The 20,485-nt window shown below is 39.7% G+C and overlaps 1 protein-coding gene and 1 long non-coding RNA gene across 3 annotated transcripts; both read right to left on the bottom strand.

The window, feature by feature from the left end:
• Positions 1 to 2,720: 2,720 nt before the first annotated feature.
• LOC143105731 (uncharacterized) lies at positions 2,721 to 4,907 on the bottom strand. Of its 2 annotated transcripts, XR_012983527.1 has the most exons (5): positions 4,670 to 4,907; positions 3,869 to 3,954; positions 3,513 to 3,600; positions 3,186 to 3,409; positions 2,721 to 3,005 (listed from the first exon to the last, which is right to left on the bottom strand). It is a non-coding gene; the product is annotated as an uncharacterized LOC143105731 (long non-coding RNA). The 2 variants fall into 2 exon arrangements; XR_012983526.1 differs by having other exon boundaries at positions 2,721 to 3,409; positions 4,670 to 4,879.
• Positions 4,908 to 5,798: 891 nt separating this feature from the next.
• On the bottom strand, positions 5,799 to 19,381 carry npy8br (neuropeptide Y receptor Y8b). Its single transcript, XM_076270504.1, has 2 exons — positions 19,320 to 19,381; positions 5,799 to 9,400 (listed from the first exon to the last, which is right to left on the bottom strand). Exon 2 carries the CDS (start codon positions 9,281 to 9,283, stop codon positions 8,177 to 8,179), a length of 1,107 nt encoding a protein of 368 aa, XP_076126619.1. The 5' UTR covers positions 9,284 to 9,400; positions 19,320 to 19,381; the 3' UTR covers positions 5,799 to 8,176.
• Between the last annotated feature and the right edge of the window lie 1,104 nt (positions 19,382 to 20,485).

Raw genomic sequence — 20,485 nt, forward strand, 5'->3', positions numbered from 1 at the left:
ACATGACTGACGGAAACAAGATTGGAAGAATATTGCTGTGACTGGGTAAAAGAGTGTGAATGTCTGTTACAAATATTGACTGGGCCGAATGTGTGTATATGGGGTTGGATCCTCTTAATGCAAATGTTAGTATTCAGAGCAGATTGCTGGGAAACGTTGCAAACTTCCCCTTCCCCCAGCTCCTCCATCCTCCCCAACTCTCACCCCTCTTCCAGTTGCCTTGACCCCTGGAGACTTCACATCAGTGGTCTTGAGACAGGGCTTTTATTATTCCCTTAGCAAGAAGGCCCCATGAAGGCCAACAGGAGGCCAAAGGGTTTGTGCTCCATGATCGCTCGGTGCCCCGGTCGGAATTTGCCTCAGATGGCAGATATGTTTAGATAGAAAGGATAGGAAATTACCCGAGAAAGCTGCTATAAGTCCTCCTTATAACACTCTATACTTCTAAAACAGTCCTAGAATAACATTATTTCCTTGTGCCAAGCTATTCCTGAAAATTAAGCTTATATAGTTGAGGCCTGTCCCTGATGACGTTAAAGACGGGACTGGACTGAAGTGTGTTCTCACAGACGCTCCCACTGGTATCAAGCTAGCCACCCATACCTCAAAACTCCTTTAATGGTAAAGACAACTGTAACTATACTGATATGAGCGACCACAGAAACTAACATATGGAATTACCTAGATCCCGTAATTCAATTGATTCTGACTGGCTGTCTGTTTCTGTCAGTTATCTGTGTTCACAAAATTGCTCTCAAAGTTATCCCCAATGATATCGTTCTTCATGAGATTATCGTAACAGTGTGTGGTGCACTGTGGACTACATACAGCTATATTTTTACAGCACATTTCAGTTACCGTTGTGTGGGCCGTTACGCAGTGTGGACAGACCATAAGACTAGAGAGCACATCAAGCTTTTCAAGCATTGAAAGATTGTTCAGAGAAATGTTCTAACAGTGCCCATAGAGTGTGGAGAAGACAAGACTAGAGAGTGATCACTGTTCCGTGCCATGTTGACACGCACCAAGCTGTCAGCTTCTTTAACTGAACAAGGCTGAGATTGATGGAGGTAATTACAGCCAGATAAAACACAGGCGTGCATGTCAGAACTTTGCATTGTCACTTGGATGAAGACCACAGACACACAGCGAGAAACAAACCCCAAAGACACAGAACACATGTCGTTATTCTGAATGTAAAATCTCTTTTTAACTTCAAACAGTGGGTAGAATAGGATTTAGTCCTCCTGAGGACATTTATTATTCTCTACAATGTTTTGTTATTTTGGAGGACATGAGGTTTTGAGATTTTGATAACTCTCTAGTACTATGGCAAGGGCTCTCTGTGATTCCACCAAAATATTTATGTCAAAGTGATAAACAGAGCTGACGTGGCCAGGCTCATTATCAGGGAGAAACAAGCCAGGCATGGCTCATATCTCCAAAGTACATTTATTCCCAATTTTTCTCAGCCACAAAGAGACCTTTTATGGAGTAAAACAAATACTCCATACGGTTGGAAGGTAAAGTACTACAAAATAGGAATAAGATATGAGGCCACATGTTGTCGCAAAAGACACCACTGAGTGAGAAACGTCCAGATACACAGAGAATCCAGTCTTGCAGAGAAGGAGAGAAGAGAAAAAGCATCTCTCCATTTTACTCCAAATCCACCCTCATGAAAAAGAACTATAGGAATCTGAGTATCTTGGGACAAAATATTACAGTAATTTCAGACTAATTATATTATAGGAATCTTATAGTATTTTGGGACATACTAGACTGTAATATACAGTGTAATATAAGACTGTACTAACACTATGGAGGGCAAATATTTTAGAGGTATTACAGAACATCATGAATATATCATACACTAATAGTAGAAAGGGCATAACAGTCACTCAACTAACAAGAGCTCAAAGCATTGTGGGCTGTGAAAGCATTTTAAAACCCAATATGTTTTTTTTAATTTAGTGAATTGCTCCTCAAAACTGTCTTTAGCTGTCCAGTTTGTGGACAGAAACAAAGCAGCTCAGACTGAGCCATACACTACTCTTCCAGCCCAAACAACACATTGCTATCATGAACACGAACAGCAGAAGGGAGTAATGCAATTCATATATCATACAACCATTCTCATATATCATGATGAGCTCATATATCAACAACCATTCACCAGAATCCTACATTTCCTTTTTTGGATTAATAAGGAATCAATCTATCTATCTATTCTAGAATCACAAAATGTACCTTTAATTTCAGTCTCATGTGTCAGGTGTTGCTTAGAGCAGGAGATGGGAGGGTACACTGAAAAAAAAAGTTCCTTGAATTTACATGATTTTAATGTGTACATCGGTCCCACATAATCAGAATGTGTCCAGCTGACACAATTTTTACACTTTTGTTCTAGTTAATCGTTTCTTGTAAAACCTACACATTGAAATCACATCGTATTACATAAAAAAATCATGTTGAATGAAGATAATACCTTCATATTTATGTAATACCAATGTATTGTGTAATGCAAAAGTAATTTTATCATGTCAATAGTAATAGATTGTAAAAGGTACTTCTAACTTCATTTATTAATGCTAAAAAAATAAACTCTTAAAGTTTTATGTCCCTATAGTAACAGAACAGTGTGTTTTAACTGTTTTTTTTTTCTTTCTAGAATTGCAGACATCTGTTATACATCTTTTTACTGAAAAGAGTCAAGTCAGTTTAGTAGTCAATTTTTATTGAAAGCAACATGAAATACACAGTATTGTTTTTTATCCAGCAATTGACAAATGGAAAAAAGTGCAGCAAACATCACAGGGAAAGGAGAAAGATAGAGGAGTGAGAGAGGAAGAGGAGAGAGAGAAGTGAGAGAGGGAGAGGGGGAGAGAGGGAGAGAGAAGGGGGAAGAGAGAGAGGGAGAGAAGAGAAAGAAAGTGAGAGATCAGGCCTGAAGACTGATGGACCAGATTCAAAGATGACTGACCAAAAGGTGACATTTCTAGTTCCTAAAATAAAGATAATTAATAATTAATAATAATAAAAAACATCCACAAAAAGATTTCATGACCCGTGGTCACTCAGCCATTGATAGTCCTTTCAGGTTTCAACATAGTAAAAACAGTATTTCTTTTTCAAAAAATAAAAATGGAAAGTCATTCACTGAAACAGGTTGTTCTTTAACCAACCTTTGGAGTTTGCCTTCATCCAGCTCCATGAAGATTTTTTACAATGCCTCAAAGGTGTATCTAAGCACGGGCAGGTACATGAGGTTATCAACTCCGACATCATCAGTGACAGCTAACGGCCATGTAGATCTGTCAAAAACTTTATTCCTTGGAGTACGACCCCAGTGTCCTCATGTTCTCTCAGGACATAAACCTCAACAGTTGTCTTCAACTTCATCCATGACCTGAATTAGGCAGACAAATGCACATAACAGTAAGAAAATGAGACCCTCTAACAAAGCCCTATTGAGAAATGAATGTGAAAAATAGACATGTTCATGTACATACCACATATTCCTGCACAAAGTTTTCAGGATCTTCCCCCGTGTAGATACAGAGTCCCTTCAGGAGACACTCGGCCAGCATCTATATCACACTGAAATAAAAACATTATTGATTAGCACATTAATCCAAGTTTCATTTAAGTCAGCCACTGTTGTAAACGACCATATGATAAAAAGAAACAAAAAGTTAGACGAATACAATAGATAGATACTTTATTCTTCCCGAGATCATCACAAATTTTAGGATGTGATGAATAATAGAATAATAATAGAACAATATGTGAAGAAGTATCAATATCAACATGATCAAAAATATTAGCCTCTGTAAGGTTTGCATGATTAAAACTCTGCATTACTCACATCAGTAATTTGCTTAATCATTGCTTGGAGACAGGAACTTGGATTGAAGTGGGACAATTGTGATTCTTTTGAAATTCCGTGTTGATCTGAAATAAGATTAGCAGGAAGAAAATTAGTTTCATACGACAGTGCCAGACAAAACATACGCATACTGCACCACACATCTGGCATAACAGGCATTTATTGGTGTATAAGACATTCATTTTATCAACAGTAAATTCATAAATAAATAAAAGATCAAACTTCAGTGACTTCAAACAGTAACATCACTACATCTTAGACTCAGTAACAAAAAAGTTGTATGCGTACACTGTACTGCCTGTTTTTTTGCCTGCACAAACAAATCAAAATATTTATATTTCATATTTTCATCATATGGGGAGACAACTTCCTAGGGATAAACGTTTTTGGATGCTATAATGTAACTTTGCAAATGGCTTTTTGTCCACGTGGCTATGCTAGCTTGCTTTTAGGCAGCCATTTGCTGGCAACACACTTGGCGCACACAGGCTAACAGGCTTTTCACTCACATACAACTTATTATGCTTCAAACGTGATCAAATTAATGGACTGTACCAAACCAACCCCAATTTAGCTTTACTATGATTTATGTATTTTTCCAACCGCCCAACAGATGCAGCTAACTGGTTGGTTAGGCTAACGTTAACTTGGTAGAAAGAAACGGACCAAAAAATAATACAAAGACATCAAGGGTCAACTTTGCAACGCTGTAATACTGTAAGAAAACAGCTAGGAGATTTATTGTCTAATATAACATGATCATAAGGTTGATAAACTTACCCTTCAGTAGGCTAATTCGATTTGCCATTCTCTCTTCCACTTCAGTCACTGATGATAGATATCCAAACTTTAACGGTCAAACCATGCTTCAAAAACTTCTTCTTCTACTACTATGTATTTTTTTTAATGACACATTACAGCCACCTGCTGCTCTGGAGTATGTCTGAACTTAAAATTTTCACTTTCGATCAACACAAGAAAAATGTCTACATCCAGCATTCAAAATTATCTCTTGAAATCTACTTAATTAAAACACGTTTGCAAGCGGAACATAAAACAATCATGTTGCATATATCAAATTAATTTGTGTCAAATCAAAGACCCCCTATTTCCATTTTTTTCAGTGTATGGCCTAGATCCCTCACCCTCCATGGAGCTCCTGAGGACAGCAATGCAAATGTGGGAAAATCAGACTCTTAACCCAGAATTTCAACACTGAAATCGCTTTGTTTATCTTCACATGAATTCCCCTGTCTCTTCCAAACTTTCGTTCGAGTGCCTTGACAAAAAACTGCTTTTTGAAGTAAGAAGGTTGATTTCCGCATCATTACCCTTGTTGTTATTTGTGTCATACCATTTATGTAGAAATATACAGTGCAGGAAGACAAAAATATCCTTTGCACTCACCGACTGTACACCGAACAACAAAGCAGTGCAGCCGTGACGGCTGAAAGTATGGCAGGGAACACTGGGGAGTGCAATGTCATGCTTTTCACACAACATGTGAAATATCAGTCATCTCCCTCAAGTCAGCCTATTAATTTACAGCTTCCAGTTACACTGGCCCAGTCATGCTGGGGTCATGTTCGGGCACATCCGCACCAGGCCTGCTGGGTATAAAGGGGGGGTGTATTTGACTCCTGGATACTGGCAGGCAGAACCATGTGTGTGTGCGTGTGTGTGTGTGTGTGTGTGTGTGTGTGTGCATGCGTGCGTTCGTTTTACCCTGAGAAGGTCTCCGCCAACAGAGCCTCGAGTTGGATGATTGGTGTTCGATGGACGTGGCCTGGAGCAGCAATAGAAACCTGGCACTTTGTAACTTGTGAAGGCTTGGTGGTTATGTAAGGCACCCGATGTGTGTGTGCGTTCAGCTGTAATGTGTGGGACAAAGCGAGACACAAAACCAGAGTGAAGGCATCATTCAAATGGTGTATTTTCACCCTTTTAATAATGAAAAACAATGATACAAAATGATGAAGAAACACGGCACACTTTACAAGGAATTGCAGTATAAAAAACAAAATGCTTCAGTTTCACAGGAGCTGATCAATCTAAGTGCATCAAATAGCAAGGTACTGTATTTGTTAAGTAAAATATGGTGACCCACTATGTCAGAGGGTAAATAAAGGCATTCTGCCTGAGCTCTGAGGATCTGAAACCATCAGTGGTCAGTCAATATGAGATGCTGTTGCCCATTTGAAAACACATTTTTTCTGTGTTGGGGTGTGTGTGGGGGGTTACAAAGGTACTTAACCTGGAAATTTAATTGACAAAATGTACGTGACTAATGTCATAATGTTTTAAACTCGATACAGTGTAATTAGTTGCCAAAGACAATATGGTAGGTTTAATAAGGTTAATTTGGCACAATCCCATTTCACAGATATTGTAATTATGTTGGAATGCTGTAGGACACAAATGGTATTCTGCTACTGAATATCTATATGACATAGCAGACATAATAATCAAATGTCCATTCCATAAAATATTTATAGTATTAATTGTGTTATAGCATATTGCCACATTTATCTGGCTTCTTTCCCATGCATGTGTTTTTTACAGATGCATCCATGTACTGTACTTTAAATAAGGAGTGGGTTACATTCATTATATACAGTGTAGACATTTAAGCTCTGCAATGGTAACTTCTTGATTAGACTGGACCCATTTATCTCTGTCAATACATTCAATCCAAAGCTGAAGGCCTACAAAGTGCACACACACACATACACACACACACACAGAGAAAACACACACAAATGCACATACACACATAAATGCACACTTGCACACATCAACATCACACACACACTGAGTGACCATTATATTCAACATGAGATTACTGATACATAAATTCTTCAAAGCATTTTCTTTCTGAAAGTAATAGAACTGACAAATTGACAATTAGAAGAATGCGCACACACACACACACACACACACACACACACACACACACACACACACACACACACACACACACACACACACACACCTATTACATCTGTAATATTACATTCACTAAGCTTGTTGCTGTTGCTGATCAGATATACAGATGTCAAATAAGGAATTATACTGTATCATATTACTGATCTACTTTACACTGTAAAATAATGCCTCTTCAAATCTTTAGAACTATTGAAATATGTTGATGGTAAGACTGCAAGGCAATTAGTAAATCTTTCAACCCCTATTCGGAGTAACACTTCATGAACAAATTAATCTGGATTTCAAGAATTATGGTATATAGTGGTATATAGTGGTGCTTGTTTTAGAAGCCTATTTTGCCTCATGAAATGAGCCATGTGGTTTCATGGGAGAACAACAAATCCATCCATCCATCCATGACTGGGCTAGGCTCATCTATCAGTCTTTGGTGACTTCCTGAACACAGATTTTTCCATTTTCCATCCCACAACAGAAAAAGTCTTTGGAATGACTCGGAAATAAGAGATAGAAAATTAAATATAGCAACAAAATATATATAATTAGGGATCACTTAACAAAAGCTACCTTAGTAAAGTACACAACCTGTTTTTTTTTTTTTTTTTCAATCAGAAGGCAATGCCACACAATCACCACAAATTACATCATAGTATATTACAGTGGTTCAGACATCATAAAATATCAAGTTATCAAACAAACCATTAGCATGACTACATAATATTAACACTGGCTCTCAGATAAGAGCCTCTTGATTTACAGTAACGTAATGCTGAATTTAATTCCTCTGATGAGTATAATACATTACCCTGATGTCATGTGCCTCTAAGCATGGTAAAATATAATTTTGCATGTAACTCTCAGATAAATACTGTGCTGCTAGTTTAATTTGGGAAAGCGTTAAAGTTTCTTGTTACATTTCCAGAGAAACTCCTTATCAGCTCTCTTATCAAAGCAACAGCTGCTTCAGCATATATATTCCACAACATTCAGCAACAATATACTTTTTTTTTTACAGCTGGTCTTGCAAAACACTCACATGACCAAACCAAGCCATATGACCTCTCTAATGTCTGCAACCAGTCCTATAACCGAGGGTCCTTAAGCAGGACCTCAAGTCTTAAATGAATAAGTGCTGTGTCTCTTCATGGGTTAGTCCAACTTATGTCCTGTTCAGGTGCCAATGAAAACATTGGTTTAGACCTGTGCATTGGCGTCATGTGGATATTCATATCTATCAACTACAGCCCAGAGAGGCAGCCTCCTCTTCCACTGTCCACAGCGCATGGCCTGCTGCAGTACACTGTACACTCCCTGTTCCTCCTTTTTTGTCTTTTTTGTCCATTGTCAGGCGTTAATGCTGACAGAGCCGTTGCTGAGGATGGACCCCTTGGTGATGCCTGTGCTGACGGTGGAGAGGGGGAAGCTTTCGTAGTCCTCGGGCGCCCCCCAGCAGCGGCAGCGGTACAGCAGAGCCTTGAGCTCCTTCTGGAAGTTGTTGTTGAGGAAGCCGTAGATGATGGGGTTGACGCAGGTGGACGCCATGGCCACGAGGTGGCAGGCGGAGAAGATGGCGTCGCTGTGGCACGACGGGATGGCCTCGTGGTTCCAGTCGAAGACGGTGTTGAAGATGTTGAGCGGGAGCCAGCACACGGCGAACGCCACCACGATGGAGGCCAGCATGATGTTGACCCGCTTGGAGCCTTTGGCCTTCTTCTGCCGGGCGTCGCGCGTCCGCTCCACCATGTCCCGGCGCCGGTGCAGCCGCAGGAAGATGCGCACGTAGCAGAGCAGGATGAGCGCCAGTGGCAGGAAGTACTGGAAGACCAGCAGGGACGTGGTGTAGGCCAGCCGCTTCTCGTTGGTGGGCCAGTCCTCGATGCACACCAGGTGGTCGGGGAAGGGGTTGAACGGCAGCGTGAGGTTGTGGAAGTTCATCTCGGTGAGCACGTGGAAGGAGAGGAAGGGCAGGGAGATGAAGCAGGCCACCATCCAGGTGATGGCCACGGCCAGATAGGAGTGGCCCACCACGGGCTTCCAGCCGGTGGGGTGGATGATGAGCTGGTGACGCTCCAGGGCGATGAGCACCATGGAGATGATGGAGACCGTCACGGACATGCACTGCACGAAGGGAGTGAACTTGCACAGCGCCTCGCCGAGGATCCAGCGGTCCATCAGCGTGTAGATGACGGTCACTGGTATGCACACGAGGCAGACCAGGATGTCGGAGAAGGATAGGTTGGCAATGAAGATGTTGGTGACGTTCCGCATCTCCTTCTGCCTCGTGATGACCAAGACCAGGCAGGTGTTGCCCACCAGCCCGACCGCGAGCACCACGCTATACGCCACGATTAAGAAGGTGGTGCCGGTGACGGACGTCGGACACTTACCCACATCTTCCCAGTTTGGCATGTCCCCAAACCAGGGGTGACTGCTGTTATTGAAATGAGACATGTCTTTGATCTTGACCTGTTATTTGCCTGCAGTGAGTTAGGTGGTACTTCCTGCTTGCTTGAAGTCAGTTGACCAAAGATGCCATTGCGCCTTCTGGACAATCTTCGTTGCCTTTACCTAGATAAACACATAAACAAATGCTTGTAATAATCTGAAAGACTGGCTGGGCCACTTCAGAGAGACTACACCCAGGGATGACCAATTTGTAATAATCTTTAAAAGCCAAGCTTTATTACAGTGCATGAAAATGCACTGTACTGTTCTTCCTAGGCTTCTTATTCTTAGCTTTATTACAGTGCATGAAAATGCACTGTACTGTTCTTCCTAGGCATTTTATTACAGTGCATGAAAATGCACTGTACTGTTATTCCAAGGCTTTTTCTTCTTATTCTTCTGATTATTCTTCTTCTTCTAACGCAGTTAATGCAGCTTCAACCGTTTAATGTAGAAACTTCATTCAAACATTGCCGCGTAGGTCTTAATTAGGACATGTGGGCTTTGTATTTTTCATCTTTGTAACTTTTATACTTTTTAAACTATTAATTAAAAACTATCAAAATTTCCCCATTGACTTAACATTAGATTATGACATCACAATACGGCCGTTAAGCAATTAGAATCCTATGGCAGGTGTTCGGGCCACCTGCATCAACTGCCATTCTCAGGCTTTAAGCATACAAACTGGCCCTATTAAGACTACACATCCTGTTCAACTGCTTCCTCTGCCAAAAACTGTTTCAAAATAAAAGTCCTCACTACAATACTTCACTGTTAAACAATTTAACCCTTTAAACTACTGAACTTTTTAACTGTTCAGCCATTTTAACTGTTACTTGTCATCAACTATGACTCCTACCCACTGTAGCTAGTTAGCTAAGTTAGCTAAGTAACTTGGTTAGCATAGTTAGCATGCTAGCATGTTAGCATGCTAGTTAGCATTTTTAGCAAAACTGCTAAAAATGATTAGCTAAGTTAGCTAAGTCACATGGTTAGCATAGTTAGCATGCTAGCATGTTAGCATGCTAGTTAGCATGCTAGTTAGCATTTTTAGCAAAACTGCTAAAAATGATTAGCTAAGTTAGCTAAGTCACATGGTTAGCATAGTTAGCATGCTAACATGTTAGCATGCTAGTTAGCATTTTTTTCAAAATTGCTAAAAATGATTAGCTAAGTTAGCTAAGTCACATGGTTAGCATAGTTAGCATGCTAGCATGTTAGCATGCTAGTTAGCATTTTTAGCAAAACTATTAAAAATGATTAGCTAAGTAAAATGGTTAGCATAGTTAGCATGCTAACATGTTAGCATGCTAGTTAGCATAGTTAGCAAAACTGCTAAAAATGATTAGCTAGGTTAGCTAAGTCACTTGGTTAATATAGTTAGCATGTTAGCAATGCTAACATGCTAGTTAGCATAACTACTAAAAATGAAAACATTAGCTAAGTTAACTAAGTTAAGTATTATCCACCTATTTAACTGTTCAATCATTCCAACTATATTAAACCTTATCTACCAAGCAAATCATTTAACCATATAAACTATCCACCTATTTAACTGTTCAGTCACTCCAACTATATTAAACCTCATCTACCTAGCAACCAATATAGTTTGTTTTTACTCTGTATGATATTTTACATCATATTTTTTGCATTTTCATGCACTGTATTTCCTTCAGGAAATGCTTTTCTAGTTCTTATTCTTCCGCTAACGCATTTAATGCAGCTTCAACCGTTTAACGTAGAAACTTCATTCAAACTATGTTACGTAGGTCTTACTTAGGACATGGGGGCTTTGTATTTTTCATCTTTGTAACTTTTATACTTTTTAAACTATTAATTAAAAACTATTCAAAATGTCCCCATAGACTTAACATGGGCTGATGACATCATAATAGAGCACTTAGGCAATTAGAATCCTAGGCCAGGTGTTCCGGCCACATGCATCAACTGTCAGTTTCTCAGGCTTTAAGCATACAGTCTCATTCTCTTAAATTTAAACCATCCACCTATTTAAATGTTCAGTCATTCCAACTATATTAAATCTCATCTACCTAGTTCAGTCATTCCAACTATATTAAACATCATCTACCTAGTTCAGTCATTCCAACTATATTAAACATCATCTACCTAGCAAATAGTTTAACCTTTTAAACTATCCACCTATTTAACTGTTCAGTCATTCCAACTATATTAAACCTCATCTACCTAGTTCAGTCATTCCAACTATATTAAACCTCATCATGTTGGTTGCCAATTAGCACATCATCTGTTTTAACAATATATTTCACACAATATGTTTTGCATTTTCATGCACTGGTAATTCCCTGGAATTGCGTTTTCTAGTTCATATCTAATATTATGTATTCATGAAAAAACCTGACTGTCAGAAACAGTGAGACTACACTGATATAAGGCGTTAAATTAGTCTGAGCCATTAACCGGAGTGTACAGGATTTAAGTATTGAATATTAAGTCGCCCCTCAATTATTGTTTTGCTTGTGTCACGGACCTGCCGGGCTCCTCCTCCTTGTTGCTCTTTTCCTGTCTTGCGTCTCCTCTAGAGGTGGGCTAAGCACAGGTGTGGCACAGGTGTGGCGCGACGCGTGTGATTACTTCCTGGATCGTGGGCTTTAAGATCTCGCCAGACCTGGTTGTGGAGGCCGCCGCTTATCCTCCTCTCCCGCACCATTTTGGCTATTTGTTTCTTTACGCACGACACCTCAATTCTCATATCGCATACACTTTTATTTCCCAACCTATCATTTATACTGACTTTACTTAACCTACGTTGTTAATTCTTTAACTTAAATAAATACATTTTTATAAGGCAAAATCCGCGTGGTCTTCCCTCTCTGGTTACATAGCTTAGTAGGCAGAATGTAACACTTGTGAGATAATCTGGCTTTCTTTTCAAAATGAGCCTCTGGAATAGAAAATGACTGTTTTTTTTTAAGCAAACTTAATGTAATGTGATGCTCACTGACAGAGAATGTGGACTGCTTGTGAAATCTTCTTTTGACTCCCTAAATGAACACATACTGTGACTTTGGATCACCTCACTAACAGAAGTGGTGTTTTGCATCTGACAGGGACAGAAACCCCAATTCAAGGTCAAGCCCACAGTACCACATACAAGTGGTAGTAGTACATTCATCTATAGCTAATTCCTCTGCTCTAATGTAAACTGAGAATGTGTGGCTAAGAACATTTGTGCTGCTCGCAGACCAGATGCCACCCTTACTAAGAGAGGATGTTATGAACAACTTTCAATATTGCTTCAATTTAATACCCTCTATGGATCACACTTGGGTTTCTCTCATTGTATGCGCTGACATTGTGACAACAATATCCATTCACTGATGCAGAACAGTTTGGTTTGTGTTTCTGTAACAGTGCATGAATAATGCTGATTAGATGTTGGGAAAGACAGCAGCTCTAGACTTTAGAACACCCTAACAAGGGAATTTGTCTGTTAGGGTAGAGGAGGATGTTTGGCGCTTTGTGAAAAACTGGGAACACACAAAAGCTCACTTTGAAGAGCCATGAAAACCTGACAGTGAATCCATTACCTGTCATTAAGATTAATGTGTGCCAGAAGGAGAGAGGTGGGATTCATATCGACAAGAACGACGAAAAGACAATTCGGTAGATCAGAAAGTCAGATCATGTTGACCCTTTCTGTATTAAACCACTGAGCTGATAAATTCATGTCACCAAGTAGAACAGAAGAAAATGAAACAATATATGGAAAGGAAAGTAAACAATTCTGTGTAACACTCAGATGTAACACTCACTGAGAGTGTGAACATTCTGGCACGGGCACACAGAACCTGAAATGCCAGAGCCACATAATCAATATCTCAGTCTATCCAGCACCTCAGTCACACTATCTCTGGGGATGTCAAACCGTTCCATTAACCCTTAAAGGTGTACCGTCACACCGGTGTGACGGGAATGTTGGAAAATTAACGTTCTAAAGAATATCTGGGTTCATTGAATTCAACATAGAATTTTGGAACCTTGAATTGTTACAGAACGTAATCTTATGTTAGAATGTTCAAAACCCCACACCTTTACACTTTCAAATCTGCGGCCTCGCCTCGCCGTCCTCCTATTGTACTGCTGTGGTCTTGCTCAACAGGACATGGGCAGATTAACTGCTGCAGCCTGACAGCATTGTTAGTAGAGAAAGTGCAAATACAGATAAAGATTTAAAAGAGGTTCTTTTGTTCACACAGTAATTGGAGGTTGAGAATCAATAAATGTTATACAAAGAATGCTGTTGTGAAATCAAACTCATGCTGTTTTGTTGTTATATCATGCTCATGATCTCTGGACAGAAGCTTTAAAGGGATATTCATTAAAAGAGATTTCAATATTTCACCTGTGAGAACACATACAGTAATATGTCTTCTTCTATGTGTGCTCTCACAAACCACACGCACTCCTACTGTTTAAGAAAACGAAGGGGGCTTTCATAAAATTCTGTGTGTAATTATCTCTCTTCTAATGACTCCTTCAAAATATGGCTCCATAAAGCGACTCAGTCTTTCCAAAAATATTTTTAATTAACTCAGGAGATAATTTTCTTTCATCAGTCAGTAGCTGAAAGCTCTTTGAAATATTACTTTACACTGCCAGCTCCTGCCTTATATTCTAAATTACATTTTTATTGTATTCATAGTTAATCCACCTGTGGAGTGTCCAATATCGTACATCGTCAGAGTCTGGTATTTCATTATGGTACATATTTTGTAGGAGTATGTAATGATGTAATTAAGCTATAGTTTCACTTGACTCTGAGGTGATTCTAAAAACTAATATAGTGCTGTCACTAGCTGGAGGGGCATTTGCACTATGGAGTGATATCTTGTAATCTCAGCAGAGCATAAAGCATTTTGATTGTGCGTGTTGTGAACAGTGTGCTCCTCGTCCCGGCAGTCGTGACTGTTCTGCTGTGAGGAGACGAGAAGTGCAAAGCACGTTCAATTTAAACATTAAACTTCCAACGCAACAGAGCAATACAGTAATATCTTTACTGCTTGGCTGATCACCAGTGATAAATCACCCCTCAGCACTTGCTCTCCGCTTAAAGGTTTAACGCCTTGGTGACGATCTAATTGCCCTCCCCAAATCCTATTGTCTGACATCCACAGAGCATCCATATTGACCTGTGGTGCTGGAAGCTAACCTGACTCTAATGAAGTGGTGCAACTAAGCCCGGCGAACTCTGCCTGTGATTAGAGAGTGGCCCGATCTCATTTCCAGAGTAAACTGGGAGTGGCTGGTGGGTTTTTGACATGACGGGGGAAACAGAATCACTTAACATCTCTGTGCAGGAATCGTCCATGCTAGGAAGAGCAGGGCCCAGTTCCCCGAAAGCATCTTAAGCCTAAGAGCTTCGTAAAGTCCCTCTTACGAACGTCTTAAGATTTGCCGACTGTTTCCCCAAACCATCGTAGCTTAAGAGCGTCGTGAAAACACTCGCTCCAGAGTTATCGTTACCGGCTAAGAGAGTCTTAACAGTACTTCTCACTGAGGTCACCAACAGGACATACAGAGGAATTACAATTTAGAATACATAATCCAACTTACGTTCGCATTCTTTATTGTGTTTATGTGATGAATCAGATTTTAGCGTGCAAAATAGCATAGCCTATGAAAAGTGGACAAAAATGCAATCAAGTTATGAAACGAGACGTTGCCAGAATAGTTTGACATTGTCTTTGCTAAGTGAAGCCTATATTTTATTAGGCCTATGAGGTAAAAAGCAGAGAAGGCAACAAGTGGTTTAGTCTGTACTGCATCAAAATCTAAGCCTACATTTCCTCACTTTTTCGACTTCTTTCTTATCTTCAAACGTGTTCTTAACCCGTCTTACGAGAGTTTTCTACGATTCATCTTACGATTGTTCCTTTGGTTTTTCCGACTGTTTCCCGAACATGCTCGTAGCGTGAACGCGCGTGCACTCCTCTTAAGATGCTCTTAAGGGGAGCTGTCCACGTTAATAGTTCTGAAATATCCTCTGATTTGACGGTGATGTCAGGTGACTGCACGTCACAGCTATAGGCCTACCATTTAAACTTCGGATCTACACATTAATTCACATCAATACGAAAATAGAAACACTTTGACATCTGCATGTATCCCAAGTAGGTTATATACCACACAGAGACATAAATAATTGTAATTATTTAAGATTAGATTGTTGCACCATGCAATACTTTTTCGCTGTGTCACTTAAAAACACGTTTGAAGATAAGAAAGAAGTCGAGTAAGAAAGTGAGGAAATGTGTAGGCTCAGATTTTTGCAGTAGGCTTACAGACTAAACCACATGCTCCTTTCTCTGCTTGTACCCTTATAGGCCTAATAAAATATAGCCCTCACTTAGCAAAGATAATGGCAAACTATTCTGGCAACGTCTCGTTTCATAACTTGATTGCATTTTTGTCCGCTTTTCATCACATTATTATGACCATTAAATGTAGGCTATGCTGTTTTGCACGCTAAAATCTAATTAATCACAGGTAAGCACAATAAAGAATGGGAACGTAAATTGGATTATGTAGCCTATTCTAAGTTGTAATTCCTCTGTATGTCCTGTTGGTGACCTCAGTGAGAAGTACTGTTAAGACGCTCTTAGCCGGTAACGACCACTCTGGAGCACTCGTAGATCTACGAGTGTTTTCACAACGCTCTTAAGCTACGATGGTTTCGGGAAACAGTCGGCAAATCTTAAGACGTTCGTAAGAGGGACTTTACGACGCTCTTAGGCTTAAGATGCTTTTGGGGAACTGGGCCCAGTTTCACATTTAGATTAACTAATGTAATATAACTTCAGTATCAAGATTATGGCTGAACTTCAAGGCAAATGAAAAACAACATTTTTAAGATTACAAATATTGCTACATGTGTGCATGCAGTGGTAAAGAACATTAGATGAACAGCAAGTGAGGATTTTTAAAATAGCCAAGAACAGAATTCTAACAAGTCTGAGGAAGATTGCAAGAGAAGAGATCAATGGGTGTACACAGACACACAAACAGACACACACACAATCACAGATAGACAGGCAGACAGACAGACAGACAGGGAATAATCTAATCAAGCCAGATATTTTATTTGCTCTAAGAGCTTTGTCATCGTTCCAGATGATTCAGGTATGCTTGATATTTTTCAGACTTCTAGCAAAGGCAGGATAGGAAATCAAATCAAAGTCTTGAAATATGCAGGTTTCACTGCTTGTTTCAAATCGAAGGTAAATATTGACTTTCTGACCTAACCAAGCAGATGATGAGAATACAATCTGTAATAATATACAATTGACTTGGAATATAATTGACCAAAATGAATATAATTGACCAAAATCATATGTGTAGATGCATGTTTACCCTGAATGATGGATAGGACAGGGGAAGACCATTTCTGGTCAGTTCTTGCATAATACTCTAGTATAGAGACCCTTTTTCAAAGATAACATCATTGTATGGCCACATATTTCAGGGGCTTTCTTTGACCTTAGCGGACAGACACACAGTAGTCCCTGTGTGAGTTCCTCGGTTCACCACAGCAAGTGACTGCTGACTTAAGGACCAAAAAAGAGCCCTTCCAAACTCCCTCCAGATGTAAAAGAGTATAGGGGCCCTATAAGCCCATGCAGGGGCAACAGAGTGTCCACTGTGTGGGCTACTTGACTTGTTACTGCTGTGCAGGAAATAAAGAAAACTGTCAAACATTTTTTATGGTGACAACCAGCGAGTTTGTCACTACTGTTGGAAGGAATTTTAGCAGTGGTCGGGTCACGTCACAGGTCCGACGGAGAGGTGCAAAACGAGTGCTCTTTGATTCTGATATTATGTGACTTCTGTTAGTTCTTATTGTGCTTAAACTCTCCTCTCCTCTTATGACGAGGGAAGGTAATAAAGCTGAGTTGACTGGAACACAAAAGCACACAACACAGCGCTCACTGTAGTGTTAATTTTGCCTAGGGTAACATATTCTGTCAATATAATGAAAAATGCAGAAAAAAAAGTCTACTGTGCACAGTGAGCGAGATCAACCAGAGAACGATATCAGCGATCAATGCAGCAGAGATATCCCAGCCACAGCTAATGACCTGTGGCAAACAGCAGCATATAGCCTGTTCCAATATATTTTTCAGCGAGGCTTCATTACTCTTACGGTTGAACATGAAAGCATAATGGGTGCCTGGCTATCACAATCAAAACAAAGCGTTTAGACTTTGCTTTCACCCATTAACTGCCATCATCAGAGTCGTTTCTTTGGCACAGTTTGATGCAGACATATTTAGCAACATAATGTAACATGGGGAAAATTTGAGCATGTTGTTTTCATATGCCTGCCAAGCTACGGTTTGGTTGTGATTGGGCTAATGGCTCATAGCCAACATGTGTGACTTTCCATATCAATCTGGTGGCTTTCAGCTTGAAGAGGGGGCTAATAAAATCTTGTTGGCTTGTTGTTAAGGAAGTCTGTCTCAAGTTGACTTAGATTTTGATATGGCCCTTATATCTCTTTCCCAGCAACTGTAACATTCTCAGTAATCGAGGTGTCACCTCCTGACTGACCCAGTTACTGTGCATTACTATCAGAGCTGACAGCTGTGCTGAACAAAAAAAAAAACTGATAACTATTCTTGAAGTACTCTGCAAAAGCACAAACATTTGTTTAGTAGAGTATGATGCTGTGAAACATATGCTCACCTCTTAAAACAGAATAGTAGATCAAACACTAGCCCTGAATAAATAAGAGCACAGCATAGCATCTATAACTAGATCCTTTGAATGATTCTGTGATGCTTTAATTAATTGTATGTTGTATGTTACAATACAAGCTGCCTTGGAAGTCCATTTCATCATTCACTAACAAAAGGGGAAGAGAGTGGGCAGTGTTTTTTTTTTTTTACCAGTAACATCCTTTATTGCTTTGACTCTTGGCATGATCCCAAAGATTACTATGTTAATTGTGGTCCACCTGCTCACACTAAAAACAAACTATTTCAGCTCTGTATATTTCCTGTGTTTTTATGCAACATAGACTGCACATGACTCCTGATGTGAGATCCTCGCGCTGCCTTGTGTGGTGCTGCTAACAAGCATTGGGGGAAAGTGTAAAATAGCAGTTTGGAGCTCAAAAGAATATCACCCACGTCTTTCAGCTCTGTGATAACACCGAATGTGAATCAAGGCTTTGATTCGATCCTCCTCCCCTCCCCTGTGTGTCTTGAAGCCCCAAGTTTCTAGTCATTAGTGCATGTTCCTTGCTCCAGATTTAGTTTGTATACAGCATCACTGTAGCGGAGGATGACCAGTAATGATCGGTCTATCACTAATAATAATTAAAAAAAAAACATACTAGTGAAATCGTTAAAAATAGCATTTGACAAAATAAAACTTTCATCTCTACATGTGCTCGTATGAGAGATGTGGCCAACAACACTGGAACGTTTGTTCGAAGAATAAAAATGGATCACAGCCTTAATTGAAAGGTAACTCAATATTTAATTGCTTTGTAAACAATGGAGTCAAATGAACACGGTCCATAAAATAGCGCTCGAGTCAAATTTATTCAAACTGTGATTGATTATTAAAATTCAATTCAGGCTATTGCTGTTATTAAACAGTAGGCTATGGATTATGTAGGCTACACTGCATTATGACTGCGAAATGTTGAGATTTTTCAGATGTTGTTCACTAACAAATTTAATTAGGCTAATATCTGCAGAAGAGTGTAGGTTTCAAACGCGGATACATATAATTGCATTCATAAGCCTGACGACTGACATTCATAATCATAATATTATTTCTATTAGCTACTTCAATGGCATGACTTCACAACTCGTCGTGACATTGTACACTCTCTGATTTTTTACAATCAGCCTATATGATTAATATCAGATTTCAACAAATATTTGGGGTAGCCTACTTTTTCAAACCCTGACAAACATAGGAACAGCGACCCAGTCAATTATGATGGTAGCCTACAAACAAAAGAAGCACGGCGATTCATTAAACTTACCATCCAGTTTTCCCTGCCTGCGAATACTGGATGCTATGGTGGTATCAAAAGTGAAGTCCACGCTATCGTAGGAGTGACTGTTGGACTTGGAGGAAGTCTTATCAAGCGATCCAAAAAGGCAGGTAGGAGGTGGCTTATCTCTGTCAATCCCATATCAACCACGGACAAGGGGAGACGTCTCTTAAAGCGACCCCAGTTGGTGGACCTGTTACATCAAGCAGAGTAGGAGGATCAATTAAAATTCATAATTTTGTGGTAAAGTCCGGTAGCCTACGGAAGATAGTTGTCTTTCAGTGTAACAAAGTTGTTTAAATAGTGAAGAGGTCAGGCTATCAATCTTGCTGTTAATTGTTTATGTTTTGACAAGTTAAGAGTCACCGTTTAAATGCATCACAGATGAACGTAATAGGTTAATCCCATTTTTGCATGCATAGGTAATCATATGTAGAGGATTGTGCACAACTGCATATTAGACTACATCTCTAGAATAGCCTACTGCAGAAGAATGGATTTCTCCGTTCCCACGGTTACAGCCCATTTGCTATATCTGCAAACGCTTGATAATCCATTGTCCCAGTGTTTCCCACAGTCGGCATAGTGCCTTCTCATGTAGGATTTGTCATGGCCTGACTGAAGCAAACTTTCTGTTTCAGTAATTTACAGAGGACATTATAATACTTAAAGCACTAAACTCTTTGGGACTATAACTATTTGGCACCAGAACGTATTTTGGTTAATGTAACATTGTGTGGCCTGAGAAATCTATGCACAATCCTCTGTCTCAAAATTGGGCTGACAGATTATATTGGTCATCGTCATGCTTCATAAATATCTGCTTCAAATAAAATCTGTACCGAACTTCTAATACTTCGGTGAAGATGATCCTGCCATCTCTGGGGCTACACTTGTTTCCACGGAAGCTGCGATAAGCGCAGCTGTGGTGTGGTGGTGCTGTGGCTGCTAGAACACACCTTGTGTTATGATGGCTTTCGCCAAGGGTGGAAAATGTGGCTGCTGATTAGCGGTAGGCCTACGTTTGTGGAAAACAAAAGTTGCCAAAAACACGATCAAAAACAAAATAAATCCAAAGAGTGCTATTCAATGTATCAGTCAGTCCATGTTTTCAAATATCCAAGCTATTTCCTTAGTGTCTGTCTTTGGAAATA

The sequence above is a fragment of the Alosa pseudoharengus genome, unplaced genomic scaffold, assembly GCF_046254945.1.
Source record: "Alosa pseudoharengus isolate Yale_2024_CS ecotype anadromous, Long Island Sound unplaced genomic scaffold, YU_APseudo_1.1 YU_APseudo_1.1_scf_6, whole genome shotgun sequence".
Taxonomy (NCBI): Eukaryota; Metazoa; Chordata; class Actinopteri; order Clupeiformes; family Clupeidae; genus Alosa; species Alosa pseudoharengus.

Coding starts and splice junctions, on each gene's coding strand:
- npy8br (XM_076270504.1), bottom strand. CDS start 9,283: ATGTCTCATTTCAATAACAGCAGTCACCCCTGGTTTGGGGACATGCCA.